Below are 25,710 nucleotides of genomic sequence, written 5' to 3' on the forward strand. Positions count from 1 at the left end.
GGTCAAATACCAAACAGCACCAAAAACAAGCAAACACAGGAGGGAAGAGAGAGAGAGAGAGAGAGAGAGAGAGAGAGAGAGAGAGAGAGAGAGAGAGAGAGAGAGAGAGAGACGAGTGTAATATTTAATATAAAGTATTGCTTACTCTACACTCAATAATTGAATTAAATGTTCTGATTTTCGAAGGACAATGCTAGGCATTGAAGAAATCGTCTCGTCTTCGAGAGAAAGATTAAGAAATAAATAAGAGATGATCGATCATGTCTGTTATGGTATTTTTTTGACTGGGACACGAAAGGCTACTCACTCGTCAGTCTCCATGTGGAGGGATTTTAACGAAGATATGTCACTATTCACGGAGTAGTGTTTATGTTTGGACACAGTACAAGGCATTAATTAATTAATTAAGCAGATCAATTAAGAAAGAGTGCCCTCTCTTTTTAATTTCTCAATCGTCACCTCCACCATAGCATCTTGCAAGATTTTGTGGAACAAAACCTAATGGGTCCATCGGATTGATCTCTACATGAAAAAAAAAAAAAAATTGGTATTTTTATTTTTATTTTTATTTTTTATGATTGAGAATGAAGATGGGGCTTGCACCTTAATTAAATCTATAATGAAATGTGTTAAATAGATTAGAATATGATTTTGATTAATTAATATGTAATAATTTACATATATTATTACAATAAATAGAAGGTAATAAACATCTAACAACAAATAAGATTTTTAAAAACTAAAATATTTTTTTTATAAATGAAATTTTAATTAGAAAATATGTTTAATCGATAATGAAAGGTGTTAATCAGATTAGAAGATGATTTTATTTAATAATTAATATAAAATTTAACATTTTTTTAATAATAAATAAAATGTAATGAAACGTGTACTTTCCGATCAATTGACCGGTTAAAAGGTGAATATTTTTAAAATTAAGTTTGTGAGTTAATTCATGGTTAGTTTCACAACTATATTTTTAAAATTAGATAGTTTAGTAAAATTCTCATCTTCTCGCCGTTACACTTATACCTTGTTGAAATGGGAGGAATAGACAACAGCACTGGGAACGGTTCACATCGATTGTGAGTGATGAAGAAAAGCCCCATCCTCAAGCAGAGAAAAAAAGTTTTTTTTCCCTTACTTTACAGAATGACAGAATAGTCATCTTAAAAAGTTGCAATGATCTTTTTTGACCCAGAACGTAAATGTTACTTGAATGTTGAGGAATAGACTTCTGGATTCACTTATATTTGGAGCCATCCTAGGAGAAAACCTAAATATTACGCCTACAAACGAGGAGATTTGATGCACAGACCACATAAACCAAGAGCAAGTAACATCTAAAACACAATGTAAAGAAACTGCTCGCTCTTACTAAAGCACTAATTTCAACAAGATCATATATGTACTTCTCAAAGAAAAAAGGAAAAGGGGATACAATATGTTGCACAATAATACATAATGTAAAACAAGGAGACTCAGGGAGCATCCATTGCAAGAGGGACCTATTACCAATTATCTGCAGAGAGTATTTTTCTGGAGAACAAGACACAAGAGCGCTTCTATATTCTGCTCTCAAACATGGTCTGAGAGAAGAGGAGAACTACGCCCATCCTCGCTTTTTGAATATTGGATAGGCTCCATGGCAGGATCCCTGTAGGCAGTCACCAATTTTTCAAAGAAATCGCCAATTGCAGGGTCATTCTGATCTTGTCGGTCTCTCTTAATCAGACTCTGCAAAACAAAGTATTTATTTTGCTGAGTAGTGTGCAGAATACAATATAGTAAGATCTTCTAGTTCTTTATTATATCTTTGCCCAAGATCGAGAGGAGCATTACACTTGTATATTCAACACATGAGCCAATTTGTGTTAATGACAAAGGTTTTTCTGTGTTTCTATAATTAAAGGCAGAGGGAAGATCCACAATAGGAAAATTGTCTATCCTTGTACTTTCTCAAAGACACTGGTGTTCTTGTTTTCTTCTATGTCGTGTTTCTCCAACTTCACTTTTCATCTGTTCTGCTACAGATTTCAGCTAGAGCATAGTCTAAATGCAGTTAGCTGGTAACAAGATTCTCAGTAGCAAATTACTTCAAGACATTTAATACAAGCAAGGAAATGGTCAATATCCATCTTCCAGCTAGAAGGAGAAGATGCTGTTGTTCTTATTTCTTTCTTCTGTCTATTGTTTGTCCAACTTCATTTTCATCTGTTCTTCTACAGATTTAATCTTGATTATACTCCAAATTCAGTTGGGTGATAGTCCACAGATTCTCAGAAGCAAACTGCTGCAAGACATCTAATACAAGCAAGAAAAAGGTCAACATACATCGTCCAGCTCAAAGGATAGATTATATATTTTTACGTAATTCATTCTTTTCCTAGAGGCTTGAAAGTAAATGAAAAAGGTGTGTTCTATATGTAATACTTGTTAGAAATTATATTTAGAGTTTATATAGTTCTATTTATTTTGTAGGATATTTGTTTTCTATAGAAAGTAGTTTTCTAGGATTTAAGGGAGAGCAGAGATATGGATGTAATTTTGATTGATAGTTTAAATTATAAATAGGAGAGGGTTTCTAAACCTTCTAATACTTTTATCTTACAAAATTTATCATGGTATTAGAGTAGCTTAGTTCAAGGTCTGTGAGTTGACCTTGTCAACTTAAAGAGACGATGGTGTCTTCTATTTCGTATGATTTAATTCTCATTGGATTTGCTGAAATTTGAAAGAAGAAAAGAGATGGGAGATGTTAGGATTTACAAACCCCTTTCCCCTATAAAATAATGAAATAAAGAATTTTGAAAGGAAAAAAAGAGGAAAAAAGAGAGAAGTTGCTAGAAAAAAAAGAGAGCTAGAGAGGTCTCTCGTTGGGGATTAGAAATTGATCCCAAAATCTCTTTTATTCGCTTAAGTAAGAGTTGGGTTCAATGATTGATATGCCCTTCATACACTTATAACTCCCAATCTACACCTCCAAATTACATGAAAATTGGACCATAGAGACATCTAACCATGCTGAGTAAGATAGTACCCTCACTAGAAAATACAGACCATTTAAAATGACAAAAAATGCCCCTTATGCTATTTCCTAGCACTCCCACTCAAACTAGAGCATAGATGTCTAGAAGCCCCAGTTTGTTAAAAAATGCCCCAAATTCATGTTTACCCAAAACTTTAGTAAACATATCACGAACTTGATTACTAGACTGAACATAGGAAGCAACAACTTCTTTCCGCATTACTGTATATTGAATAAAATGGCAGTCAACTTTTATATATTTAGTTCTCTCATAGAACACTGATTGCAATAAATATAGTTGTCTGATTATCACAACACATGGTCATAGGTTCAGCAACCTGCAGGTTTAACTCTTGAACAACTGATCTCACCCACATCAACTCACTGACAGTTAGAAAACTACACTGATCAACAAAAAATGTGGGACAGATGAAGCACAAAAAACACGTAAAAATTAAATATATGCCCATGAAAAATAAAAAGAAAATCTAACAGGATAGTGAGTACCTCGGTTGGGTAAGCCTTGAAATTTGGCAAGAAACGTTTGCGGCAATAGTCGTGGAACAGAAGTGTGAGCACAGGAAGTGGCAGTGTCAAGCTCGATGCTAGTGGAAGCTTCTTTAGACTAAATATTCCTATTGCTATTGCATGCATAAGTATCAAAGAAAATATAGTTGAACAATGGACAATAGGCCAAAACTTCCCAGCAGTCTCAAACTTGGCTGAATACAGATTCAGAAACTACAATAATAAACCAAAGCTTGATTTCAGTAATCCTTCAAATGAGTTGTAGGAGTTAAGTCCAGGAGGAAAAACAAAAAATATTGGGAAAAAATAGTATATCACAACAACTGTTTGGAATCCTTTCTGAAGGGAAGCAGCAGCAAATGCAGCTACATCCATATTTCATTAAAGAGAAGAACGAATTAGTTTAGATTATTGAAAGTTAAGATAGATAATTGGAAAAAAGCTCTGAAGTTGATGATATCTATAACAGATAAAATTTCAACATTAATCTGAGAGACTGCCTAAAAGCTGTGTTGGCCTCCACCTGAAGTATAAACTGAGAAATGAACTCTCCAAACAAAGAGTTATGGTGTTTTTTAGCAATAAGCATGAGCCAAAGTCTTAAGCCAGGTCATAACAATGATGGTAGGATAGTAAATAAAGAGTCATCTCATAGAGATGACATTGATGTAATTAGGTTAAGTTCCAAGGGCATAATTGTAATATTCTAGTTTCATTAATTTATAAATTGAGCTTCAAGGGAAGGGTTGGGACAATAAGTCCATAACCTCTTCTTCCCCCTGATTTTCAGGACTCCATGGATTTAGCTCATGGAGAAAACGAGAGGGACTCATCGGGAGAACTCTCTTTTTCTCCATGAGCTAAATGCATAGAGTCCTGAAAATCAACAACTCCAAATACATCTTTAAGCTCAACATGATAATACATAATTTTTCCCATCAAGCTTGGCTAGCATCTTTGGAGTCTTTCTACATTGGTAAACTTGCAATGGCTTCAGCTCTATAGGAAAAGATACACCACTAAAAACATTTTTCAAAGAACATCAACATCAAGTAGCATGGGAGTGATGGATTCAAAAAATTCTAAAAAATAAGAAACATTTTCAAAGAATAAGACATCTGCAGAGATATATGTCTTTTGTATGGAAGGACAATAGCAATTGTACCCTTTCTGAGTATGGGAGTATCCAAGAAACACACATTTGACTGATCTTGTTAGTATTTTGTCGTTAGATAGACCAAAAACATGGACATATCAGAAGTGTGCAGCAGTATGCATGCACTTGAATGAGGCCTGAAGTTCGGCCTCTCTCTCTTCATACTCAAATGAAAATAAACAGAAATGCCCTTCTAGATTAAAATCCCTATATCTCCCTATATATACTTCAGAATTTAATGAAAATTGGAATATAAAGCTCCTATAAACATCTGAGCTCACTACTACATTAGAGAGACAATCTGATAAATGTAAAACTACAAAAATACCCTTCTTCACATAATTCAACATCCACAACCACATTAAGCCAACAGCCAATAGGCTATGGCACAAGGGGTTAGAGAGAGAGAGAGTGTGAATAATCTTGGGGCTAGAAACTGTGGCACACCAAAAATTTTTTACTAGAGATCAGTTGCTTAGGTGAAGTCAGGTAGTTGAGGATTCCAACTGTAAGTAGTGCAATATGGTGGAGGAATCGGTTAGTCACAATTGCAGTCAATGATGCCTTATTGAGTAAATTAGGCTTTTCCATGTAGTTTTTGAATGAATTCTCCAGATTTTATGGTTCAGTTTTTAATATGGCCTTTGTTTACCAAAGGAAGGATTTCATGACAAGTTGCCTCGCAGCAACTATTGGATTACCCAGAAAGAGAAATAATTGAATATAAAATAGTAGGCAGCATTTATTGGTGGGATTGAAAGAATAGTCCTTTACATGCATTTTTGAGTTAGAAAATTTTCTGGTCTGCATGTTTTTTCAAGTTCTGTTTTAAGAATGAATTGGTGTGATATGGCTGCCTCCTCCCACTCTTGTATCCCCACTCTTTTTCCTTGGTGTCTCCCTCTCCAAGGGATGGTTGGAGTTAAATTTTGATGGCAGTTCTCGAGGTAATCCAGGTCCTGCTATGGGCGGGTGTATGGTTAAGGACTACCTTGGCTCTGCCGTAATGTGTACTTTGTACCAATGGGTCATTTTGATTCGACTGAGGCCGAACTCTGGGCCCTTCTTTGAGGTGTGAAGGTTTTTTCTCAAAAGTTCTCAGGTCTCTTATTGAAGTGGTTCATTTGTGACTATTTCATTGTTCCATTTGAGGACTTCATATCAATGACAATATTATGGTGTGTGGACAGTTTGACATCCAATGGGTTCATTCAGTGTATAGGGAAAATTTGATGGCGGATTCATTGGGTCAATACAGAGTAGATCTTTCAGATCTTTTAGTTGAAGATTCTTTTTCTTTTGATGTTCATTAGTTTGTATTTTTCGTTTTCTTTTATATTTTTGCAGTGTATCTCTTTCCTATCACTTCTTGTTGTACATTCTCCATTTCTTAATGAAATTCTCATCGTTTTCAGTAAATAACAGAGGGTTAGGGTTGAACTTGACCTCTAATCAAACCTCTCTTTCTTTGTGGCAACTGATCTTCTTCTCCTCTCTCTCTTCTTCTTGATTTCTTTTTTCTTTCCTTTAATCTCTGCATTTAACTTTTTATAAATACAGGACATTTTGTCAGATCATTTATTAGGTTATTATTGTTTCTCTCTTTATTTTATCCTTCTTTATCTAATCTCTAATTTCCTAAGATAATCGAGAACAAGGCTTAGAGTACAATATTTAGAAACATCAAAGTAGACACATAGCTCACAATAAATGCAGATTCAACAGACAATATTCAACTTACAAAAGCACAGGGCACACTCCATTAGGAAGATCAATGCAAACATAGTTCAAAAGAAGTGCAGATCTAGCTGGCAAAGTAATAAAACCATATAACTACAGAAGCAACAAATGATTGCAAATCATAGACTACCCAGGAAATCTGCTTACCTGATTGCGGTATATGATATATCCAAGACAATAATAAGTCAAGATAAATGGTAGAATTAGAGGAGCTAACAAAAAGTATGTTAGACCAAGAAGTCCAAAAAAGAGGACTTTGGGAAGATGACTATGATATGCAATGGATGGCACTTCAAATTTCTGACTGGTACACTTGAAACAATGTCGTCCCATGAAATCCTCAAAAAGAGGCCAAATCCGTGTCAGTTCCGATGCCAGGTTAGTCCACCCAGAAGTCACAACATATGCAATGAAGAAGGAGGCCTGAGAAAGAACATATATGAACACCTTCAACTTGTAATATCATTAATAGTAGTAATAGGTATAGTTTTCAAATTAAATATCTTAAATAATTGAAGGTATTGAAAGAAATTATTAAGACCATGCCACTAAATAAAGACAGATACTAGCATTTGTTTTTTAGAAAATGATATACTAGCAAATTTTAAACACAAATAAAGAAAATGGAAGAACTTCATGGGAGTTGAACTCAATTGTACGAGCACAAGAACCTCAGTGTTTAGCTAAAAAATTAATGACATTGAAGATTATTTTTTTGATAACACACATTGTAGACTATGCATATGTGCATGTTCTTTCTCTTTGTAGCGACCATAGTATCCAACATAACTGCCATTAAACTCTGATTTATATGTGCATGTTCTCTCTCTTTGTAGTGACCATAGTATCCAACATAACTGCCATCAAACTCTGATTTATTTTGTTTGACCTTTTTCCAATGTCCTTTTTATTTTATTATATGCCTTTACTTCTTCTTAATTCCATCATTCATTTTATCTCTGTTTACCTCTATTCTTCTTAATATCGTTCATCTATATTGTCATCCAGTAAATGGTATATTAGCAGTAGGCCAAGATGTTTGTCCAACTAAAACTGAAAAACAATTTTCTCAGAATAACTCTTCAAATTATTTTTCATGCTGAGTTGAGATAAAGAAAATTTTGACATGTTGAGAACCAACTCATCTGTGCTTATAGACACTTTATCAAATTCGTGCCAACAAGTGCCTAGTGGCCAATGGTCAAATGAGGTTTTCTTAACACAAGATCATCCGTTCAAGTCTCACATAGCCAAATAACCTGAAAGATTAATATTCGCCATTTCTCATATTGCGGAAGGAGAGATTTCTGACCCTTGCAGGCATGTAGGGCTGATCAAATCTGTTCTAGCAGGAATTCCTTTTCTTGCCCATCAAGTGTCATTTCTAGAATGGCAAACATTCAAAGAAAATTTCTTTGGTGGGAGGCTGAGAGCAGATTTAGATACTCTTTATTAGGCTGGAACAAAGTATGTCAAAATAAAGCTGTGGGTGGCCTTGGTATTCGGCAGATAAAGCCAGCTAATCAGATTTTCCTCTCAAAATGGCTGTGGAGGTGTATGGAGGAGAATTCTTGGTGTAGAAGGGTAATTTGTATTAAGTAGTCATATGGGGAACCTTTATGGCTCCCTCCTAAATCAAACTTGTGTCATTATTCCTATCTTTGGAAGGGTATTTGTTGACTTCAAGGGGCTTTTCTAGGTCATGTTAGATTTCATGTTCAGAATGGAGTTCTGGTAAAATATTGGTCAGTTCATTGGCCGGGAGTTTCTTTTCTTTAGTGATGCTTTTCCAAGAACTATTTCATCGAAGATTAAGAGACTAAAATTACAGAGTTGGCCAAATCACTTAAATTTGTGGATTCCGTTTTTATGAAAGGTCATGGGGATCCACTCAGTTTGTACTCCTTCCTGTTCTAGTTTTTAACAAATTCACACCCTTCATAAAAAAAAGGGTGGTTCACTCTATCACTTCTCAGGTTCATGTGTATCAACGTTTTCCAGCTCAGTGGTGCACTGGTCTGACTTTATTCATTTTCATGTCCTCTCATTAATTATTGTGCAGTGAATCCACTTCAGGATGGTCTTCTCAAGCTAAATTTTGATAGGAGCTCAAAAGGGCAACTAGATCTGGCAAGCATTGATGGTGTTTTTCATAATCATACTGGTTGTGAGCATGAATTGTGCCTCCAAACATCCATCTGACCTCTAGGACCCAAACAAGAAATGCTTGCCAGACCAGTTTGATTTAGCTAAGGCTGGGGTTTCATGGTTTGATCTTGTAATTGGGGATTCTCTCTCTCCCCCCTCCCCCTCTTGGGGTGTGACGTTTTCTCTGCCCTTTCTCAGCTTCTAATAGATAATCACTGTTTAAAAAAAAAAAAAATTAACTTACAGTAATGAGGTACAGGGTTAACCATTTACTTACAATGCTACATAAAACCATTCGGAAGGAACAAATAGATCTTCATACACTGAACAGATGCAAACTATTTGAAAAGATGTACTTAACCCATATATGCCTTAACAGAAACCAGAATTAGAGCACAGGGTAATCCAACCTGTTCAGGAACGGCAACAGCTAGCTTCGAAGGAATATTTTTTGGTTCAAGAAACAGTTCAGCCTGACTAAATGCAGATCCAGATAGTACATTGGCAAAGAAGACATTCCATATGGTAAACCAAAGTACTTTGCCACAAGCACTTTTTTCTATCTCACTATGTGATACATATCCTTGTATGGAGGAAAAAAGCATCATGATTGGAGGCACAAATGACAAAAACAACTGAAGAATGAGGCTTGGAAGGTACCCAGTGACTACTTGGCTCACGATTGTTCTGCAAGCATAGACCATGTTTAGAGACGAAAAGAAAAAAAGCTCTTTAATCACTTAAAAACAAGAACCCAAGTAAAAAGATACGATAATGTTTGCACACACTGAAAAAAATTCAGATACCAGGACTTGATTCAAGTATGCTGCATTAAAACGGAAGAAAATAAGATCAGATTTCTTCCAAGTTCAGACCAACAGTTACTCATCTTGCTACTATGTTTTCCCAAGAAACAAAAAAAAAAAAAAAAAATTATAAATAGAGAATCACATTATCATCTTTCAATTGCAGACTCGGAATTTTCAAGTTAGTAAGATTAATAAAGAGTCTCTTGAAGATGAATAAAGTGTATTTATAAGCTAAAAGATGTGAAATCAGACACTTCATTTAGGAAAAAAGAGAAATGCTGAAGGGGAGAAGATGGAGAAGCTACAGCAGAAAGAGAAACTGCTGAATGTCTGATTACGGGTCAAAACTCAAAAGTCAACCCCTAATTTCAATTTATTCTGTAAAATTATAAACCTGAGAGAAGATAAGAAAGGGAAGAAAGAAGAAGAGAAGGAATGTGGAGGAGAGATGTGCATGAATGCAGCCTGCTCGATAGGGGAAAATTCGACCCCCTAACCTCTTTACAAACTCATGTTAAAAAGTAGTACAAGGGGCAGTGTGATCTTTTTACATGGTCTGTAGTTACTAGTGAGGGACTATCTTTCTCAGCATGTTAGATGTCTCTATGGTCCAATTTGTATGTAAATTAGAGGTGTAGAGTGGGAATTATAAGTAGTTAAGTGTAAGAGGGTATATATGTCATTGTACTCAAACCCACTAAAGTCAATAAAAGGCATCAGGGGTTGAATTCTGATCCCTCAAGAGAGCTCCTCTCTGGCTCTCTTCTAGCATCTTCATCTTCCTTTTCCTCTCCTTCTCTTCTCTCAATCTTCTATATCTCATTTCTTAACATGGTATCAGAGCAGTAGGTCTTGATTTCAAGCCCATGAAGCGCTTCTCCTTCTTCTTTTGAACCCAACACCTTCTTAAAAAAGGGGATTTCAGATTTGGATATTGACTAAGAGTCAAGGTTTGTGGTTTTTTTAGTTCTTTTTTTTTTTGTCGTAACCGTATGTTTGATGGTTGTTATTGCCTATTGAGTAGTTCTATGTTTACTTAGAGCCTAAAAAGGGTTTTTTTTACTTGGGATTAAGTGATTAACCCATCTATCATGTGCATAGACTGGTATTTGCGTCATCCTTTGGTATGCTGATGTCAGCCATTTTGTACCTTTTTTTGCTAATTCAAGGCTGGATTTACATATATTTCATACTTAATTTATGTTATTAATGTCAACAAACATCTTTGATCAAACCCTAGTTTTGTGAAGTGGGTCTGCACAAGCATCTTGTTTTTGTGAAGCTTCAATTTGGTTGTTTTGGCTATTATTTGTGTTTATGGCTGATTCAAGATAAACAATCATCCCCTCCAGGAAACTTGGAGGTTTTGAGGGTAAAGATACGATTTTGATTTCCACAGAAAGGCTGAAGGGACAAAATTACCTTAGCTAGTCCAAATCAGTTCGTATTTATCTCAAAGCCAAATGGAAGTCAAAGTTTATTAGGGATGATCCACCAGTTCCTCTAATTGATGATTCGGAAGTAGAAGATAGTCAGGTCATGATCAATATTTATTCCAAATTAAGGAATCAGATTATGAATTGTGAGACTGCCAAAGAAATATGGATGTCTCTAAAAGCATTATCTCAAGTTTACAAGCTATATGCTAATTTTTTTCAGCCTTAAGCGAGGTGAAAGAACAGTTATTGATTATGAATAACTAGGCATTCTACAGGAAATCAGTATCTTCCCTTCTTTTACTACTGATGAAAACGAACTCCGGAAGCAACAGAGGCAGCTACATGTTGCTAAGTTTTGGATGGATTAGGACCCAACTTTGATGTAGTCAAGGCTCACTTACTTGCCTCAGATGATGTCCCATCACTTTCTACAGCTTTTAACAGGGTTATACGTGTAGAGACAATAGGTGATGCATTGGCACTTAATACTTGAGTTACTTTGACTCTGTTAGAGGTCATGGTGGAAATAATAGGGGCAGAGGCAAAGATGGTTTAGGCAACGGACGAGGGGGAGGTGATGGTAGAAGTGACTAAAAGTGTATTCATTGTGGCAGTATGAATCATTTTTCAAATAAGAGATGGAGCTTGTTTGCTAAGCCCATGTGGGCAAATTCCCTGGTTCATGACAGCATTGTCCTCTACTAGATCTATGGTAGGCATTCTACCAAGTGCCCCTGATGAATTACAGTAGCTTGCGCAGCATATTACTTAGTCGACCCTTCATCCTCCTCAACATTTGTAGCTCGGCCTACACATCCTATAGCTACTCTTGCAAGTTCAGGTACGTCAGCCTTACATGTGTCCTTTGTCCTCCTAGGTTATTGACTTAGGAGCCTCCACTCATATGTCAAGTATGTCATATTTGTTTACTAACTCGAATGAGTCTTCAGTTGTTAAACATGTCACACTTGCTAATGGGTCGATGTCTTTAGTTCAGGGAGTGGGCAATACTGCTTCCTCTCCATTCGTGTCACCTCAATCTGTGTTATTTGTTCCTAAATTTCCACTTAATTTGAAGTCAGTAAGTCAGCTTACAAAATCTATGAATTGTTCAATGACTTTATATCCTTCTCATTGTGTGTTTCAGGATCTCACAACGAGGAGAATGATCGGTTCCACACGTGTGAGAGACTAACTATATCACCTAGAATTAGTTGCCAAGGGATATATTTTTTTTTAAACGGTAATGATTTTATTACAAAGAAAAGCAAAAGAATACATCAAGGGAGGCCTCCCCTCACAACAAGAGATTGCAGGGAGGGACCCAATTTAGCAAACAAATCAGCAACCAAATTGGCTTATCTAAGAACATGGGACCAAGTACAAGAGGTAGTGGAAACAATGTCCATAATATCAAGAAAAAGTTTCCAGTGACGTCACGGGGGGGAGGTGGCGATGGAGCACCAGCCAATGATGACTTTGGAGTCACCTTCCACGATAAGTGGACCATTGAGGCGATATATTGAAAACTTCAACATTGATGTTTTTGAAATTTTCTCAAAGGTAGGCAGGTTGACTTATGTTTATGTTCTGGTGTCTACTGCAAGTAACTAGGGTTGGCAACTCTTTCAGCTAGACATTAAAAAATACCCTCTTATATGGTGATTTAGAAGAAGAGCACCTCCTAGGTATGTTGCTCAGGGGGAGACTAGAAAATTGTGCAAACTAAAGAAGGCAATATATGGACTTAAACAGAACCCTAGGGCATGGTTTCAGAAGTTTTAGCCAAGTATTCATGTACTTAGGATTCTCTTGGAGGCAATGTGATCACTCTCTCTTTGTTATGAAAAGGACATCTGGAATTGTGGTACTACTAGTGTATGTTGATGGTATTGTTTTATTAGGAAGTAATTTAAAGGGCATTAAAAAGGTAAAGGAGTACCTTGCTAAACATTTCCAAACCAAAGATCTGGGTACCTTAAAATATTTCTTTGGAATTGAAGTTGCTAGAAGCAAGGCAAGGCTTGTATTAACACAGAGGATTTATATTACAAAAATGTTACAAGAATATAGTCTGTTAGGTGAAAAACAAGTGGAGATACCCATGGAAATTGGTCATGATCTTCATGATGAAAGTAGTGATGAACTCAAGGACAAAACAGTATACCGCAGCCTAGTGCAGAAACTGATTTATGCCACAACCACCTGTCCTGATATATCTTTTTCTATAAATGTGGTCAGCTAATTCATGGCACGTCCATGCAAGACACATTTAGAGGTCGCACAGAGAATATTAAGGTATTTAAAAGGGTCGCCTAGAAAGGGATTGTTCTTCAAACCTCATGGTCATTTCAAGATAGAAGCCTTTTGAAATGTTGATTATGCTGACTCTAACCTTGACAGGAAAATCCACCACTAGTTATTGTGTGTTTATAGGAAGAAATACGATAAGTTGGAAGAGAAAAAAGTAGAATATTGTGATCCGTTCTAGTGCAAAAACTGAGTATATAGCTATGGCTCGTACTATCGGTGAGTTGATGTGGGTGAGATCAGTTATTCAAAAGTTAAACCTGTAGGTTGTTGAACCTATGACCATGTATTGTGATAATCAAGCAGCTATATTCATTGGTGGGAATCCAATGTTTCATGAAAGGACCAAACATATCAATGTTGACTACCACTTTATTCGATATGCATTAATGCAAAAAGAAGTTGTTAACCCCATTATTCGGTCTAGTGATCAAGTTGGTGACATGTTTACTAAAGCCTTGAGTAAACGTGAATTTGGGGCATTTTATAACAGGTCGGGGCTTCTATACATCTATGCTCCAACTTAAGGGGTAGTGAGAAAGAAGTATAAGGAGCAATTTGGTCTTTTTACATAGTTTGAATCTACTAGTGATGGTACTATCTTGCCCAAGATGCTTAGATGTCTCTATGGTGAAATTTGTATGTAATTTAGAGGTGAAGATTGGGGGATATAAGTAGCTAAGTGTAAGAGGGGTATATATGTCATTGTACCTCAAACTCACTTAAGTAAATAAAAGGCATCAAAGGTCGAATTATGATCCCTAACGAGAGCTCCTCTCTGGCTCTCTTCCAACATCTTCTTCTTCCTTTTTCCTCTTCCTCTCTTCTCTCAATCTTCTATATCTCATTTCTTAACAAGTCACTTAAAAAAATATCACATGAATGGTCTAAAATACCCCTCACTCCAACATACCTCAAAAGGGTATTAGAATGAATCTAATAGACTCATAAAGACATCTAAAATTATGAGGGGTAACACATACATAGTGAAATGACCAATATGCCCTAGATACATAATTCAACACTCCCTCTCAAACTAGAGAACATATATCAGATAACCCTAGCTTGTCAAAAAAGTTACCAGTCTCATCTACCAAAGGTCTTTGTGAACATGTCCCCTACTTGATTTGTTGTAAGGACATATGGGGTAATTAACTTTTTCACTTATTGTAGCATCACGAATGAAATGACAATCCACCTACATACTTTGTTCGTCTAGTGAAATACAGGATTACTAGCAATAAAAATCATTGTTTGATTATCATACTTCAGCATCGTAGGATCTTTAGGGTCAAATTTGAATTTTTTTAAAACAACTTTTACCCACTTAAGGTCACTCGTTATGTGAGCCATCACTTAACTTTCAGCCTTTGCACTTGAATGAGCCACTATATTTTGTTTTTTGTTCTTCCAACTTATGAGAGAGAAAAATAAGGAGAAATAGAAGACGAAGAGCAAGAAAAGTAGAACAGAAGAAGTTGAGAAGGCTGTGTAGAATAGAACCGCAGCCTTTAGGATTTAGGATTGACCCTCAATTCACTTATATACTCGACTATGAAAAAGATGCAAAGTGACATATATGCCCTCTAAGCATAAATCATTATATTTCCCTAATTATACCTCAGAATGAGACAAATTTTAAACCTATAACCCAAGCATAAAGAGAAGCTAACAACTATCCTATGAGAAAACTAAAATACCCTTTACATATATTTCAAACCCCAAATTTTATTTTATTTTAAATGATGCTAATTTTTATTAAGGCAAAAACTCAAAAGAGCATATTACATAGGAGGGAAGCCTTCCCAAACAATAAGAGATTGTTGGGAAGTTTCGAATTTTGCCAATTTATCAGCCAAAGAGTTGGCTGATCTAGGAATGAGATTCCAATTACAATGTGTAGAAGATACAATGTCAACAATACTATCAGTGATGGGCCAATGGCGCCAAGGGGGGAGGTTGTCTTTAGAACACCAACAAATAACCTTCTTTGAGTCGCCTTCAATGACTAACTAGCCATGAAAATGATCCCTGAAGATTTGGAGGCCGAACAGCAGCGCACTAACTTCAGCAGTATTAGAATCGACAATGCCCTCCATTGTGACCTCTGAACACACCACCTGCTCCTACTATTCAAGCCCCAATTTTACACATATGACAATAGCATAAAAATAAGCTAACAACTATCCTATGAGAAAACTAAAATACCCTTTACAGATAATTCAACCCCCTCCCCCCACCCCCCACCCCCAATGAGCTAGATCATATATATCAAGGAGCCCCAACTTGTTAAAAAAATTCCCAAATTCTTTCTTGTCCAATGCTTTAATAAAGACATAGTCTATTGATGGAACACTGGGTTACTGACAATAGATATTGTAGCTTAGTTATCACAATACATCTTCATAACTTCTGTAGTAGAAAACCCAACTCTTGTAACTTGATCTCACCCACAGAAGTTCTCTAACTATGTCAGTTCACAACATTTTTGTTTCTTTCTCTCCTAGCTAACTATATTTCCACCCAAAAACACACAATACCTTGAGGTGGATTTCCTATCCCCATTGGACCTTAGAATATCTTCCAATGTACAAGTGGTTATGTGGTATATACAATAATCTTATTCATGGTGCACCTTTCAAATATTGTAATATCTTATGCTTTAGCTTCTAAATTCATCTTCCTCAGGTGCTCCATTAATTGACTGACCATACTCATTGCAAATGATATGTCGGGTCGAGTAACTATAGCATAAATAAGTTTACCTACGAACCCTCTACACATAATCTTGTCTTTAAGCTTCGCACCATCATCTTCGTAGAGCTTGCGATTTACCTCCATAGGCGTCTCAGCAGGCCTAGCTCCCAACAACCCATATTCATGTAGCATATAAGTAACTTGTTCTCTTTGTATCAAAACAATGCATGCCTTACTCATTGCTACCTCAATCTCAAGGAAATAGTTGAGTGAACCTAAATACTTGGTTTGAAAGTGTTCCAAAAGATGTCATTTGACTTCTTCAATGCCTTTTACATCATTTCATGACAAAAATATGTCTTCAACTTATACAATCAATACTATAACTCGAGGAGCACTCTTCATAACAAACAACTACTGGTCATAGTGACTTCTCACAAACCCCAATGACATAAATACTTGGCTGAATCTTCAAAACCAAGCAGACTTTGCTTGAGGCTGTAGTGGGGATTCTTTTCCCCTTGGAGTTTGAGGACTCTTCCCTTGTATAATGTTGGTTTTAGTCTTTTAACGAAAATTCCACCTCTGGTGCATGGGCTTTGGCACCCGTTGGTGGTTCTGGACGCGCAACTGCATCACCTCCACCTCTTACTCCATCTTAGTTAATGGTATTTCATGTGGACACTTCAATAAATCCAGGCGAATCTGGCAAGGGGACCTCCTTCCACCATTCCTCTTCACAATCATTGTCAAGCACCTCTCTACATGATCCAGCACGCTAAGCAAATCGGTTGTCAACCCCTCCACCTTGGCGGTCTTGGCATCAAAAGTGTCACGTGCACAAACTCCACCCTCCTACTCAAATGACTCTGGAGATTCAACTCCTCTCCCTCCCTGATCTGGTGTCTGGTGGTTGGGTGGAGGTTGTCGCCTCTCCCAATCTGGAAGATTCTGTTCCTCCCCAAGTTTGCTTCTTCAATTAAGTGCTATGTGGGCAATGGCAACCGAACCATGTTTTGGACCAATTGGTGGTTGGGCAACAAGCTGCTAGCAGAATTCTTCAGCCACCTTGTTGGCCTCTCCAACTTCCCTAGAGCTACCATTACTGAGACTTGGCAAAGCCCTGGGAACTAGAACCTTCAATTCCAGCGGGGACTTACTGAAACAGAGGCCCTGGAAGCTTCCAACCTTCTATGGGCTCTTGCTAATGTGAAGCTTAGACCCACAATGCAGGACCAACTCATCTACACGTCCAACTACAATGGATCCTTCTCGCTGCCCGACCTCGTGCTTGATTCTTCACCTGGGTTGCATGCAAAAACAAAATTCCAACATGCAACAATCTTATCCGCTGTGGAAGCTCCATTCTGGACCCCACCTGCACCCTATGCAATTCCACCCCTGAATCCGTCAGCCACATACTTCTCCATTGCTCCTATGCCTATGAAGTTTCATCCAATTTGCTCCACAGGATTAGCATCCTAACTTGTGTAGCTCAGGACCTCCCTCCATGATTCACTCTCCTGGGCTCCCAGTTGCCAATGTTGGGAAAGTTGCTCCTATCTTGCAGTGTGGGTTTCATCCCCTGGTCTTTCTGGAAGGAGAGAAACAGAAGGAAGTTCTAGCTCAAATCTACCAATGCCAGCCATCTTGCTAACTCTATCGCTGGCCAAGTCACCTCCTGGTTACTTCAAAAGAAAGAATTCCTTCACCTGCAGGGCACTCATCTTCGAGGGAATTGGTGCCTTATTGCAGCAATGGCTAGCACCCCCCAGCCTCCTGCCATGGAAGCTTGGCAACCCCCTCCAGCTGGCTACAGCAAACTGAACTTCGACGTCAATACTCTGGGATGCCCGGGTCCTGCATGATTCGATGGCGGTATTCATTCTGACGATGGCTCTCTTATGGTGGCCTTAGCTGGCCCCCTCGACATCTCAGACTCCACTTCTGCAGAACTCATTGGCCTTCTCAATGGCCTTATTATCTTTAAAGATACAATCTCCGGCCCCCTTATTGTTCAGGGTGACTCCAAGGTTATCATCGCTTGGTGCACCAAATCAAGAACTCCGCCTTGGAGACCACTTAATAGATATTTGTGATACTGTTTCTACCCTCAATTGCACTTGGGCCCATGTTCCTTGGGCAGCAAATCATTTTGCCGACAGTCAGCCCAAGCGGGGCACTTCCCTTCAATCTCTGGTGGTGAAGGGAAGTCCCCCCCAACCCCACCTCACCCCACAGTTTGTACCTTTGCTAGCTCTGCTTAATAAATTTACACTTCAAAAAAAAAAAAAAATGAACATTTCACCAATCTTCAAAAAAAAAAAAAAAAAAAAAAAAAATGGTTCAAGATAATTAGTGTAAATTTTGTCCCTAGAAAGTGGTTAGTGTATCATATTCCCTGATATGGATATCAGTTTTCAAGCTCCTTCCAGTATTCGGAGATGCTACCTCGTTTCACACAGGCAATGGAAGGACCCTTCTCTTCTGGTCGGACGAATGGTGTGGCCCCCGATCTCTCTTAGAGGACTTCCCGGGGCTGCATAGGGTGGCAAGCGACCTCTCTTGCTCTGTGGCTGATTCAAGGAGTGATCATTCCTGGAGTCTCCCGTTCCGTCGGGGATTAAATGATGAGGAATCGTTGGCTTTTTGCTCTCTCCTTACTAAACTCAGCAATACTATTATCCGGGAGCACTCAGTTGATAAGCTGATTTGGAAGCCCAGTAATAATGGCCGGTTCACTGTCACTTCGACTCACTCTCATATCAGAAAGCAAGACTACAGTACTCATGAGCACAAGGCGAATCTGGCTTGGAAACTCTCAGCGCCAAGCAAAATCAAATTCTTTGTGTGGTCAGCCATCACAGAACAAATTCTTGCATCAGACAACCTTCATAGAAGAGGATTCACTGTCCCCGATCTTTCTTGTCCCCTTTGCGGTGAGTGTGAAGAGACAGTCCAACATGTCCTCTTACACTGTGGATTTTCGTGGCAAGTTTGGATGAAGATCTTTCAAAAAATCGGGCTCCAACTGGGGCTTCATCAAAACCTCTTTGGCACCTTTGAGATGGTTCGAGGGATTCTCCTTCCTCGGTTGGCCAAGTTAATTCTTTCGGCCTGTCTTGCGCATGTTCTATGGTGCATTTGCCTCGAGCGGAACAACCGAAGATTCAACTCCAAAGCTAGAACCCCAGACAACACGGCTTCTCATGTCGTCGGCCTCATCTCGAGTTGGCTCCATACAAAGAAGGATTTTGCCACTCTATCGGGGGTTTCCCTTCGAGAAAATTGGAATTTGATCGCTCACATGTCTGGCCCCAACAAAGCTCCAAGAATGGCTATCTGGGATCCTCCCCCTTGCAACTGCATAAAACTGAATTTTGATGGTAGTGCTATTGGATGTCCTAGTCCAGCAGGAGCAGGTGGTGTATTTAGAGGTCACAATGGAGACCCTATTATTTCTTATGTTGGTCCGGTGGGCATTGTCAATTCTAATACTGCTGAAGTTAGTGCTCTGTTGTTCGGCCTCCAAATCTTTAGGGATTGTCTCCATGGCAAGTTAATCATTGAAGGCGATTCGAAGACGGTTATTAGTTGGTGTTCCAAGGACAGCCTCCCCCCTTGGCGCCACTGGCCCATCACTGATAGTATTGCTGACATTGTATCTTCTACACATTGTAATTGGAATCTCATTCCTATATCAGCCAACTCTTTAGCTGATAAGTTGGCAAAATTTGGAACTTCCTAGCAATCTCTCATTGTTTGGGAAGGCTTCCCTCCCTTGTAATATGCTCTCTTGAGCTTTTGCCTTAATAAAAATCAGCATCATTTAAAAAAAATAAAAAAATAAAAAAAATGGTTCAAGATAATTAGTATAAATTTGGTCCCTAGAAAGTGGGTTAGTGTATCATATTCCGTGTATTGCCCATTTGCATTTGATGTAATGTTTGCCACACCTCAAAAATTGAGTTACTTTTTTTCGTATCGCTAGTCCCTTAAGACTTCTCGGTGCAGGTTTCTGTAAAGCCCTTGTCCAGGTCCGGAAAGGGGTTATGGTTAACTGTTTTTCATGTAGTTGTTCAGGCCTTTTTTTGGGAGGAGAGGAACTCTAGAACATTTCAGAGTCAGGCTTGCTCTCTTGGTGGTGTGATTGAGTGTATGATTCATTATACACAATTTTGGGTAAGCTGCCAGCTTTGCAGCAGTTTACTAGTGCTGTTTTGAGATCTCATCAGCATGAGGTAGCTGCCTTTGGTGGTATCCCCTAAAGAGGGCTAGTTAAAGTTGAACTTTGGCAGATCCAGATGGAATCCAGTCCCTGCAGGACGAGCGGGCAGGGGGAGGGGGGCAGCATGGCATCATTCCAGACTGTTCCAGTCAGGTTGTGAGGGTATATTCTGAGCCTTTAGATGTGTGTGGTTCTAGGAAGATGGAGCTCCAGGCATTGCTTTAAAGTTTTCATTAGGTGTGTGTGATTCTAGTCTTTTCACAATGAGATATTCGATTTGTGTAGTGGTCTTTCTCTTCAATGAATGCATGTAATGAGAAGTATGAATTGGTTTGGCTGATAATTTGGCCAAGATAAGTGTCTCTCTCACTCATTCATTGAAAGTCATGCTTATCCAATTGACACAGGTCAATTTATTTTAGGTTTAGGGTTGATTTTGTGAATGTATCTTGGTAGTTTTTATGTTTTTGGCTTATTGACCTTTATTTAGTGGCCTCTTGTTATCTGTTCCCTCTTCTTTGGCCTTAAATTGGAGTTCCCTTATCTTAAAATAAAAAAGGTATGGAAACATTGAGCCAGCAACTTTTCTATTTACTCATGCATTCTTAGTGGTTTTGCCTCTAATTTTGTTCACCTACTTCAAAAAAACTATCCAATTGAGAGATTTTAATGCATCTTCTACGTTTCACTTTCATATATTTGGCTTTTCTATGACATACTTCTCATGCTATAGAAAAGTAACTAATTCAGGAAACAACAATGGCCACTTCAAAAAAATAAGTGCAGAAATATGTCAGGCATAAAAATCATAGTTGCTGTCACATCGCCAATAAACCAGTCATTTATCTCATGATAACAAAGTAAAAATCGACCATGCATTTATTACTACAATCTTATAGAAGATAGAATATGCATCTATCTACTTCTATCTCATAATAAAAAGAGAAAGAACAAATTAGCATCTAATGACATACATATGTCAAACAATAATTGCTTACATGTTCAGTATATGTTTCATGAAAGGCAGCAGTATCTGTAATTGGTCCAGATTGGTAAGTCCTTGGACAAATACGACTGGGATGAGGAAAAAACTGGTAAGAATAATTGTAGCTATGACCACCACCATTTTGGAGATCCATCTTTTCAGGAAGCTTGCAGAAAAGAAGGGCCAGTAAACATCTTGGGGCTCAGGAGCTTGCTCAGTAATCCACTCAGTGGGATTTATTGATTGCTGCATATGGGAAGCAATTGCTGCACCATATCGGGATTTAAAGCAAACAAAGGCAGCTGGAACTTCCTATTAAATTTGATAAAAAGATAAGAATCTATTCACGGAACCAGAATAAAACTTTACCGTCATTCAAAAAACAAAAAGGATACCTAAAAGACAGCTTGAAAACAATCGATTGGAACTGAACAAATCAACGAATTTAGATACATTACTCTGTTAAAGATCTCTTGAAATAATAACTTTCTTTTCGGTGACGAAAGCAAGAATGACAGTTTATTCAATTAGGAAGGGGAAGAACAAGAGGGCCCCATGATACAACCAAGAATATAACAAAATATAGGAACTAGTACATAACAGTGTAAAGTTGGGTCTACTCATGTCAAAATGACTAGCCAAAGTTGCTAGGCCTCTTCTTAACTAATAAACAAGAACCTTGTTGGAAAATCAGCTCAAGGGCTTTTTGGTCATTTTGCATAATCAGTTATTTTATATTATTGTGGTATCTTGTTCTGCATATTTGATTTAGTCTATGTACAATTTTTTGTTGTCATAGGAAGTGTAAAATGGAAGATATAAGGGAATAAGTGATTTTATGTAAGAAGAGCATTTTTGTAAATCATGAAACCCAGCATAATAAATAGAGTTAGGGGTCGTGGACGACCCACAACGCAGCGCATTCTGAGTTTTCTCCCATCTCTCCTCCTCTCCTATCATTCTCTCTTCTTCTCTCTCTAGTTTCTCATTCTTTTTCACGTGGTATTACAGCGTAGATCATTGCTGGGATGATCATTCCAGTGGGATAGATCATTGAACTCTCACCTTTGATCAGGGCGATCTCTTAGAAGAAGGATTCTCACATCTCCTTGGTGAGTGGTTGGTAAAAATTTGATTTTTCCTCTTTTCTCCTGCCATAACCATAGAGTCACTGGTTTTATCTCTTATAGAAGGACTATTCATGCTTTAATTGCCCAAAAAGGGTTTCTTTGATTGATTTTTTGGGATGTGCATCACCCATACTGAACCTATAGCATGTGTCATCAATTTTTATGCTAACATCAGCCCTAATTGAGGTCTCTCTTGGACTCGTTGGGATGGCCCCCGACCTATTTATGCAAGTGGCTATCATAAAATTACAAGAATGCCTCTCACCTAAGTAAAACCCTAATCTTCTTATATCGCCCACTCTACATCTCCTATGTACATGACTTTGATTATAGACATAATTCTTTTTTTTTAAATGATGCCGATTTTTATTAAGACAAAAGCTCAAAAGAGTAATTTACAAAGGAGGGAAGCCTTCCTTTATTTGGAGGGGATCAGAGGACACCTTCAGATATCATTTGGTGAGTTGGAAGGATATTTGCATGCCCCGAAATCGAGGTGGTTTAGGCATTCAGCCTACGAAGGAGATGAACAATGCCATTTTGCTCAAATGGATCTGGAACTTCAACATCAAGCATAACAACCTATGAGGTGATATGGTCAGGTTCTATCTTCAACCTTCGGATGCCTGGTGGAGGGAGGATGGTGCTACTCGACTCCTATCCCCGATATGGAAATCAATTCAAAAGTTCCTCCCAATATTCAGAGATGCAACTTACTTTCACACAGGCAATGGAAGGACCCTCCTCTTTTGGTAGGATGAAAGGTGCGGCCCCCGCCCCCTCTCCGAGGATTTCCCAGGGCTCTCTAGGGCAGCGAGGGACCTCTCTTGCTCAGTGGCTGATTCTTGGAGAGATCGTTCATGGAGTCTTACGTTTCGTCAGGGATTAAATGATGAGGAAACTATGGCTTTTTGCACTCTCCTCTCCAAACTCAGCAGCACTACTATTTGTGAGCATACAGTTGATAAACTGACATGGAAGCCCAGCATTAATAGCCGATTCACAGTTGCATCCGCCTACTCTCACATTAGAAAACAAGATTACAGCATGCATGAGCACAAGGCAAACCTGGCATGGAAGCTCTCAGCACCTAACAAAATCAAATTCTTCGTGTGGATGGCCGTCAGGGAACAGATTCTCACCTCTGACAGCCTCCATAAAAGAGGTTACACCGCCCCTGATCGCACTTGTCCCCTTTGTGGTGTGTGCGACGAGACAGTCCAGCATGTTCTCTTACATTGAGACTTTTCATGGCAAGTCTGGATGAAGATATTTCAGAAGATTGGTCTCCAAATGGGGCTACATCAAGACCTTTTTGGCACCTTTGAGATGGTTATGGGGATACGCCTTCCTAAGTTGGGTAAGATAATTCTCTTGGAATGCCTTACGCATGTCCCATGGTGTATATGGCTAGAGTGAAACAACCAAAGATTCAACTCCAAGTCAGGCAACCCGGATAATATAGCTTCTCAGGCAGTGGGCCTTATCTCGAGCTGGCTACATTCTAGGAAGGAGTTTGCTTCTCTATCGGGCATCTCCCTTTGAGAAAATTGGGGTTTGACAGCGCACATGGCGGGCCCCTGTAAGAATCCGATTATGGCCACCTAGGATCCTCCCCCTTACGACTGCATCAAACTCAATTTTGATGGCAGTGCTTTAGGCTGTCCTGGGCCGGCTGGAGCAAGTGGTGTTTTTAGAGACAGCAGTGGAGACCCTATTCTATCCTATGCAGGACCGGTGGGTATTGCTGATTCAAATACTACTGAAGTGAGTGCTCTTCTATTCGGCCTCCAAATCTTTAAAAAGTGGCTCCATGGCAAGCTGATTATCGAAGGTGACTCAAAGACTATCATCAGCTGGTGTTCAAAAGAAAGCTCCCCTCCTTGGTGCCATTGGCCAATCACTGATTGTATTGATGACATTGTGTCATCCATTCATTGTAATTGAAACCTTGCTCCTAGATCAAAAAATTCTTTGACTGATAAATTGGCAAAATTCAGAACCTCCCAACAATCTCTCATTGTTTGGGAAGGCTTCCCCTTGTGTAATCTGCTCATTTGAGCTCTCATAATAAAATTCAGCATCATTTCAAGAAAAAAAAAAGGGAGGGAAGCCTTCCCAAACAATGAGAGATTGCTGGGAAGTTCCGAATTTTGCCAATTTATCAACCAAAGAGTTGGTTGATCTAGGAATAAGATTCCAATTACAATGAATAGAAGATGCAATGTCAACAATAATATCAGTGATGTGCCAGTGACGCCAAGGGGGGGAGTTGTCTTTGGAACACCAAATAATAATGGTCTTTGAGTCGCCTTCAATGATTAACTTGCCATGGAGACGATCCCTGAAGATTTGGAGGTTGAATAGAAGAGCACTAACTTCAGCAGTATTAGAATCGGCAATGCCCACCGGACCAGCATAAGAAAGAATAGGGTCTCCATTGTGACCTCTGAAAACACCGCCTGCTCCAGCCGGTCCAGGACAGCCAATAGCACTACCATCAAAATTGAGCTTAATACAGTCGCAAGGGGGAGGATCCCAGATGGCCATACTCGGAGTTCTGCAGGGGCCAATCATATGAGCGATCAAGCTCCAATTTTCCCGAAGGGAAACACCCGATAAAGCGGCAAATTCCTTCCTTGTATGAAACCAGCTCGAGATGAGGCCAACGGCATGAAAAGCCGTGTTGTCCAAGGTGCAAGCTTTGGAGTTGAATCTCCGGTTTCCGCTTCAACCAAATGCACCATGGAACATGCACAAGACATGCTGAAAGTATTAACTTGCCCAGCCAAGGAAGGTGAATCCCTCTGACGATCTCAAAGGTGCCGAAGAGGTCCTAATGTAGCCCCAATCGGAGCCCAATCTTCTGAAACAACAGCTTTTCTGCTTCTCTTACGGGAAAAATCAGGTTACCGTTGAGAAAGTTAACTGAAGCTTGGGCATTGTCATCTGAATCAATTCGGTGAGCGGGACGAAGCTCTACTTCATCTGCATCTCCACTGTAGTAGTTTCAGCCTTCGTCCAACAGTTTTAACATTGCACAAAAGATTGATCGAGGAGGTCGTGCGAGCTCTAGTCAAGGAGTTTGACCTTCACCTTCTCTGTGACCACATTCCATGGTCGCCGAGATTGTAGAATCACCCAGCGTCGGGGGAGCTTTGTCCTTGCTTGGCTATACATTCTGGAGAGCACCAACTCCGGTTTTGGCTGGAAAGAGAGCTGGCGGAAGCTCTCTAGAATTTATCTCCGGCCCCAACTCTGGCGAATGTACTATTGCCCACTGGCGGAATCAACCAAGCATTCCACGCCGAGATTGTAGAATCACCCAACATTTCGTCAAGGCGCTTCAGTCCGAGTAGCACAAGCTCGCCCCAGAAACTTGGGCTCAAATCGTGGAGCTAGCCAAAATGATGGGAAATGTCTTCACGGGGCCTCTTCATGGGGATAATCACCCTTCAAAAAAGTCAAAGAAAAAAGGATATGATCAATGATTGTGCTTTCGTAGAATGTGT

General features: G+C 38.9%; 1 protein-coding gene across 7 annotated transcripts in view; it reads right to left on the reverse strand.

Moving 5' to 3' along the window:
- Positions 1–1,356: 1,356 nt before the first annotated feature.
- Positions 1,357–25,710, reverse strand: part of LOC137953394 (CSC1-like protein HYP1) — a 64,944-nt gene continuing 40,590 nt past the window's right edge. For all 7 annotated transcript variants that reach the window (XM_068800778.1, XM_068800777.1, XM_068800772.1 and 4 more), the window contains 5 exons: positions 21,082–21,380; positions 9,011–9,287; positions 6,600–6,875; positions 3,536–3,769; positions 1,357–1,737 (listed from right to left, as the gene is read on the reverse strand). In XM_068800778.1, the coding sequence (XP_068656879.1) occupies positions 1,579–1,737; positions 3,536–3,769; positions 6,600–6,875; positions 9,011–9,287; positions 21,082–21,380 (1,245 nt within the window). In that variant the 3' untranslated portion in view covers positions 1,357–1,578. The remainder of the gene's footprint in view (positions 1,738–3,535; positions 3,770–6,599; positions 6,876–9,010; positions 9,288–21,081; positions 21,381–25,710) is intronic.

Source organism: Aristolochia californica, unplaced genomic scaffold, assembly GCF_029961685.1.
Source record: "Aristolochia californica isolate CCGP_79_NKW_82.1479 unplaced genomic scaffold, dmAriCali1.0.hap1 SCAF_16, whole genome shotgun sequence".
NCBI classification, from domain to species: Eukaryota; Viridiplantae; Streptophyta; class Magnoliopsida; order Piperales; family Aristolochiaceae; genus Aristolochia; species Aristolochia californica.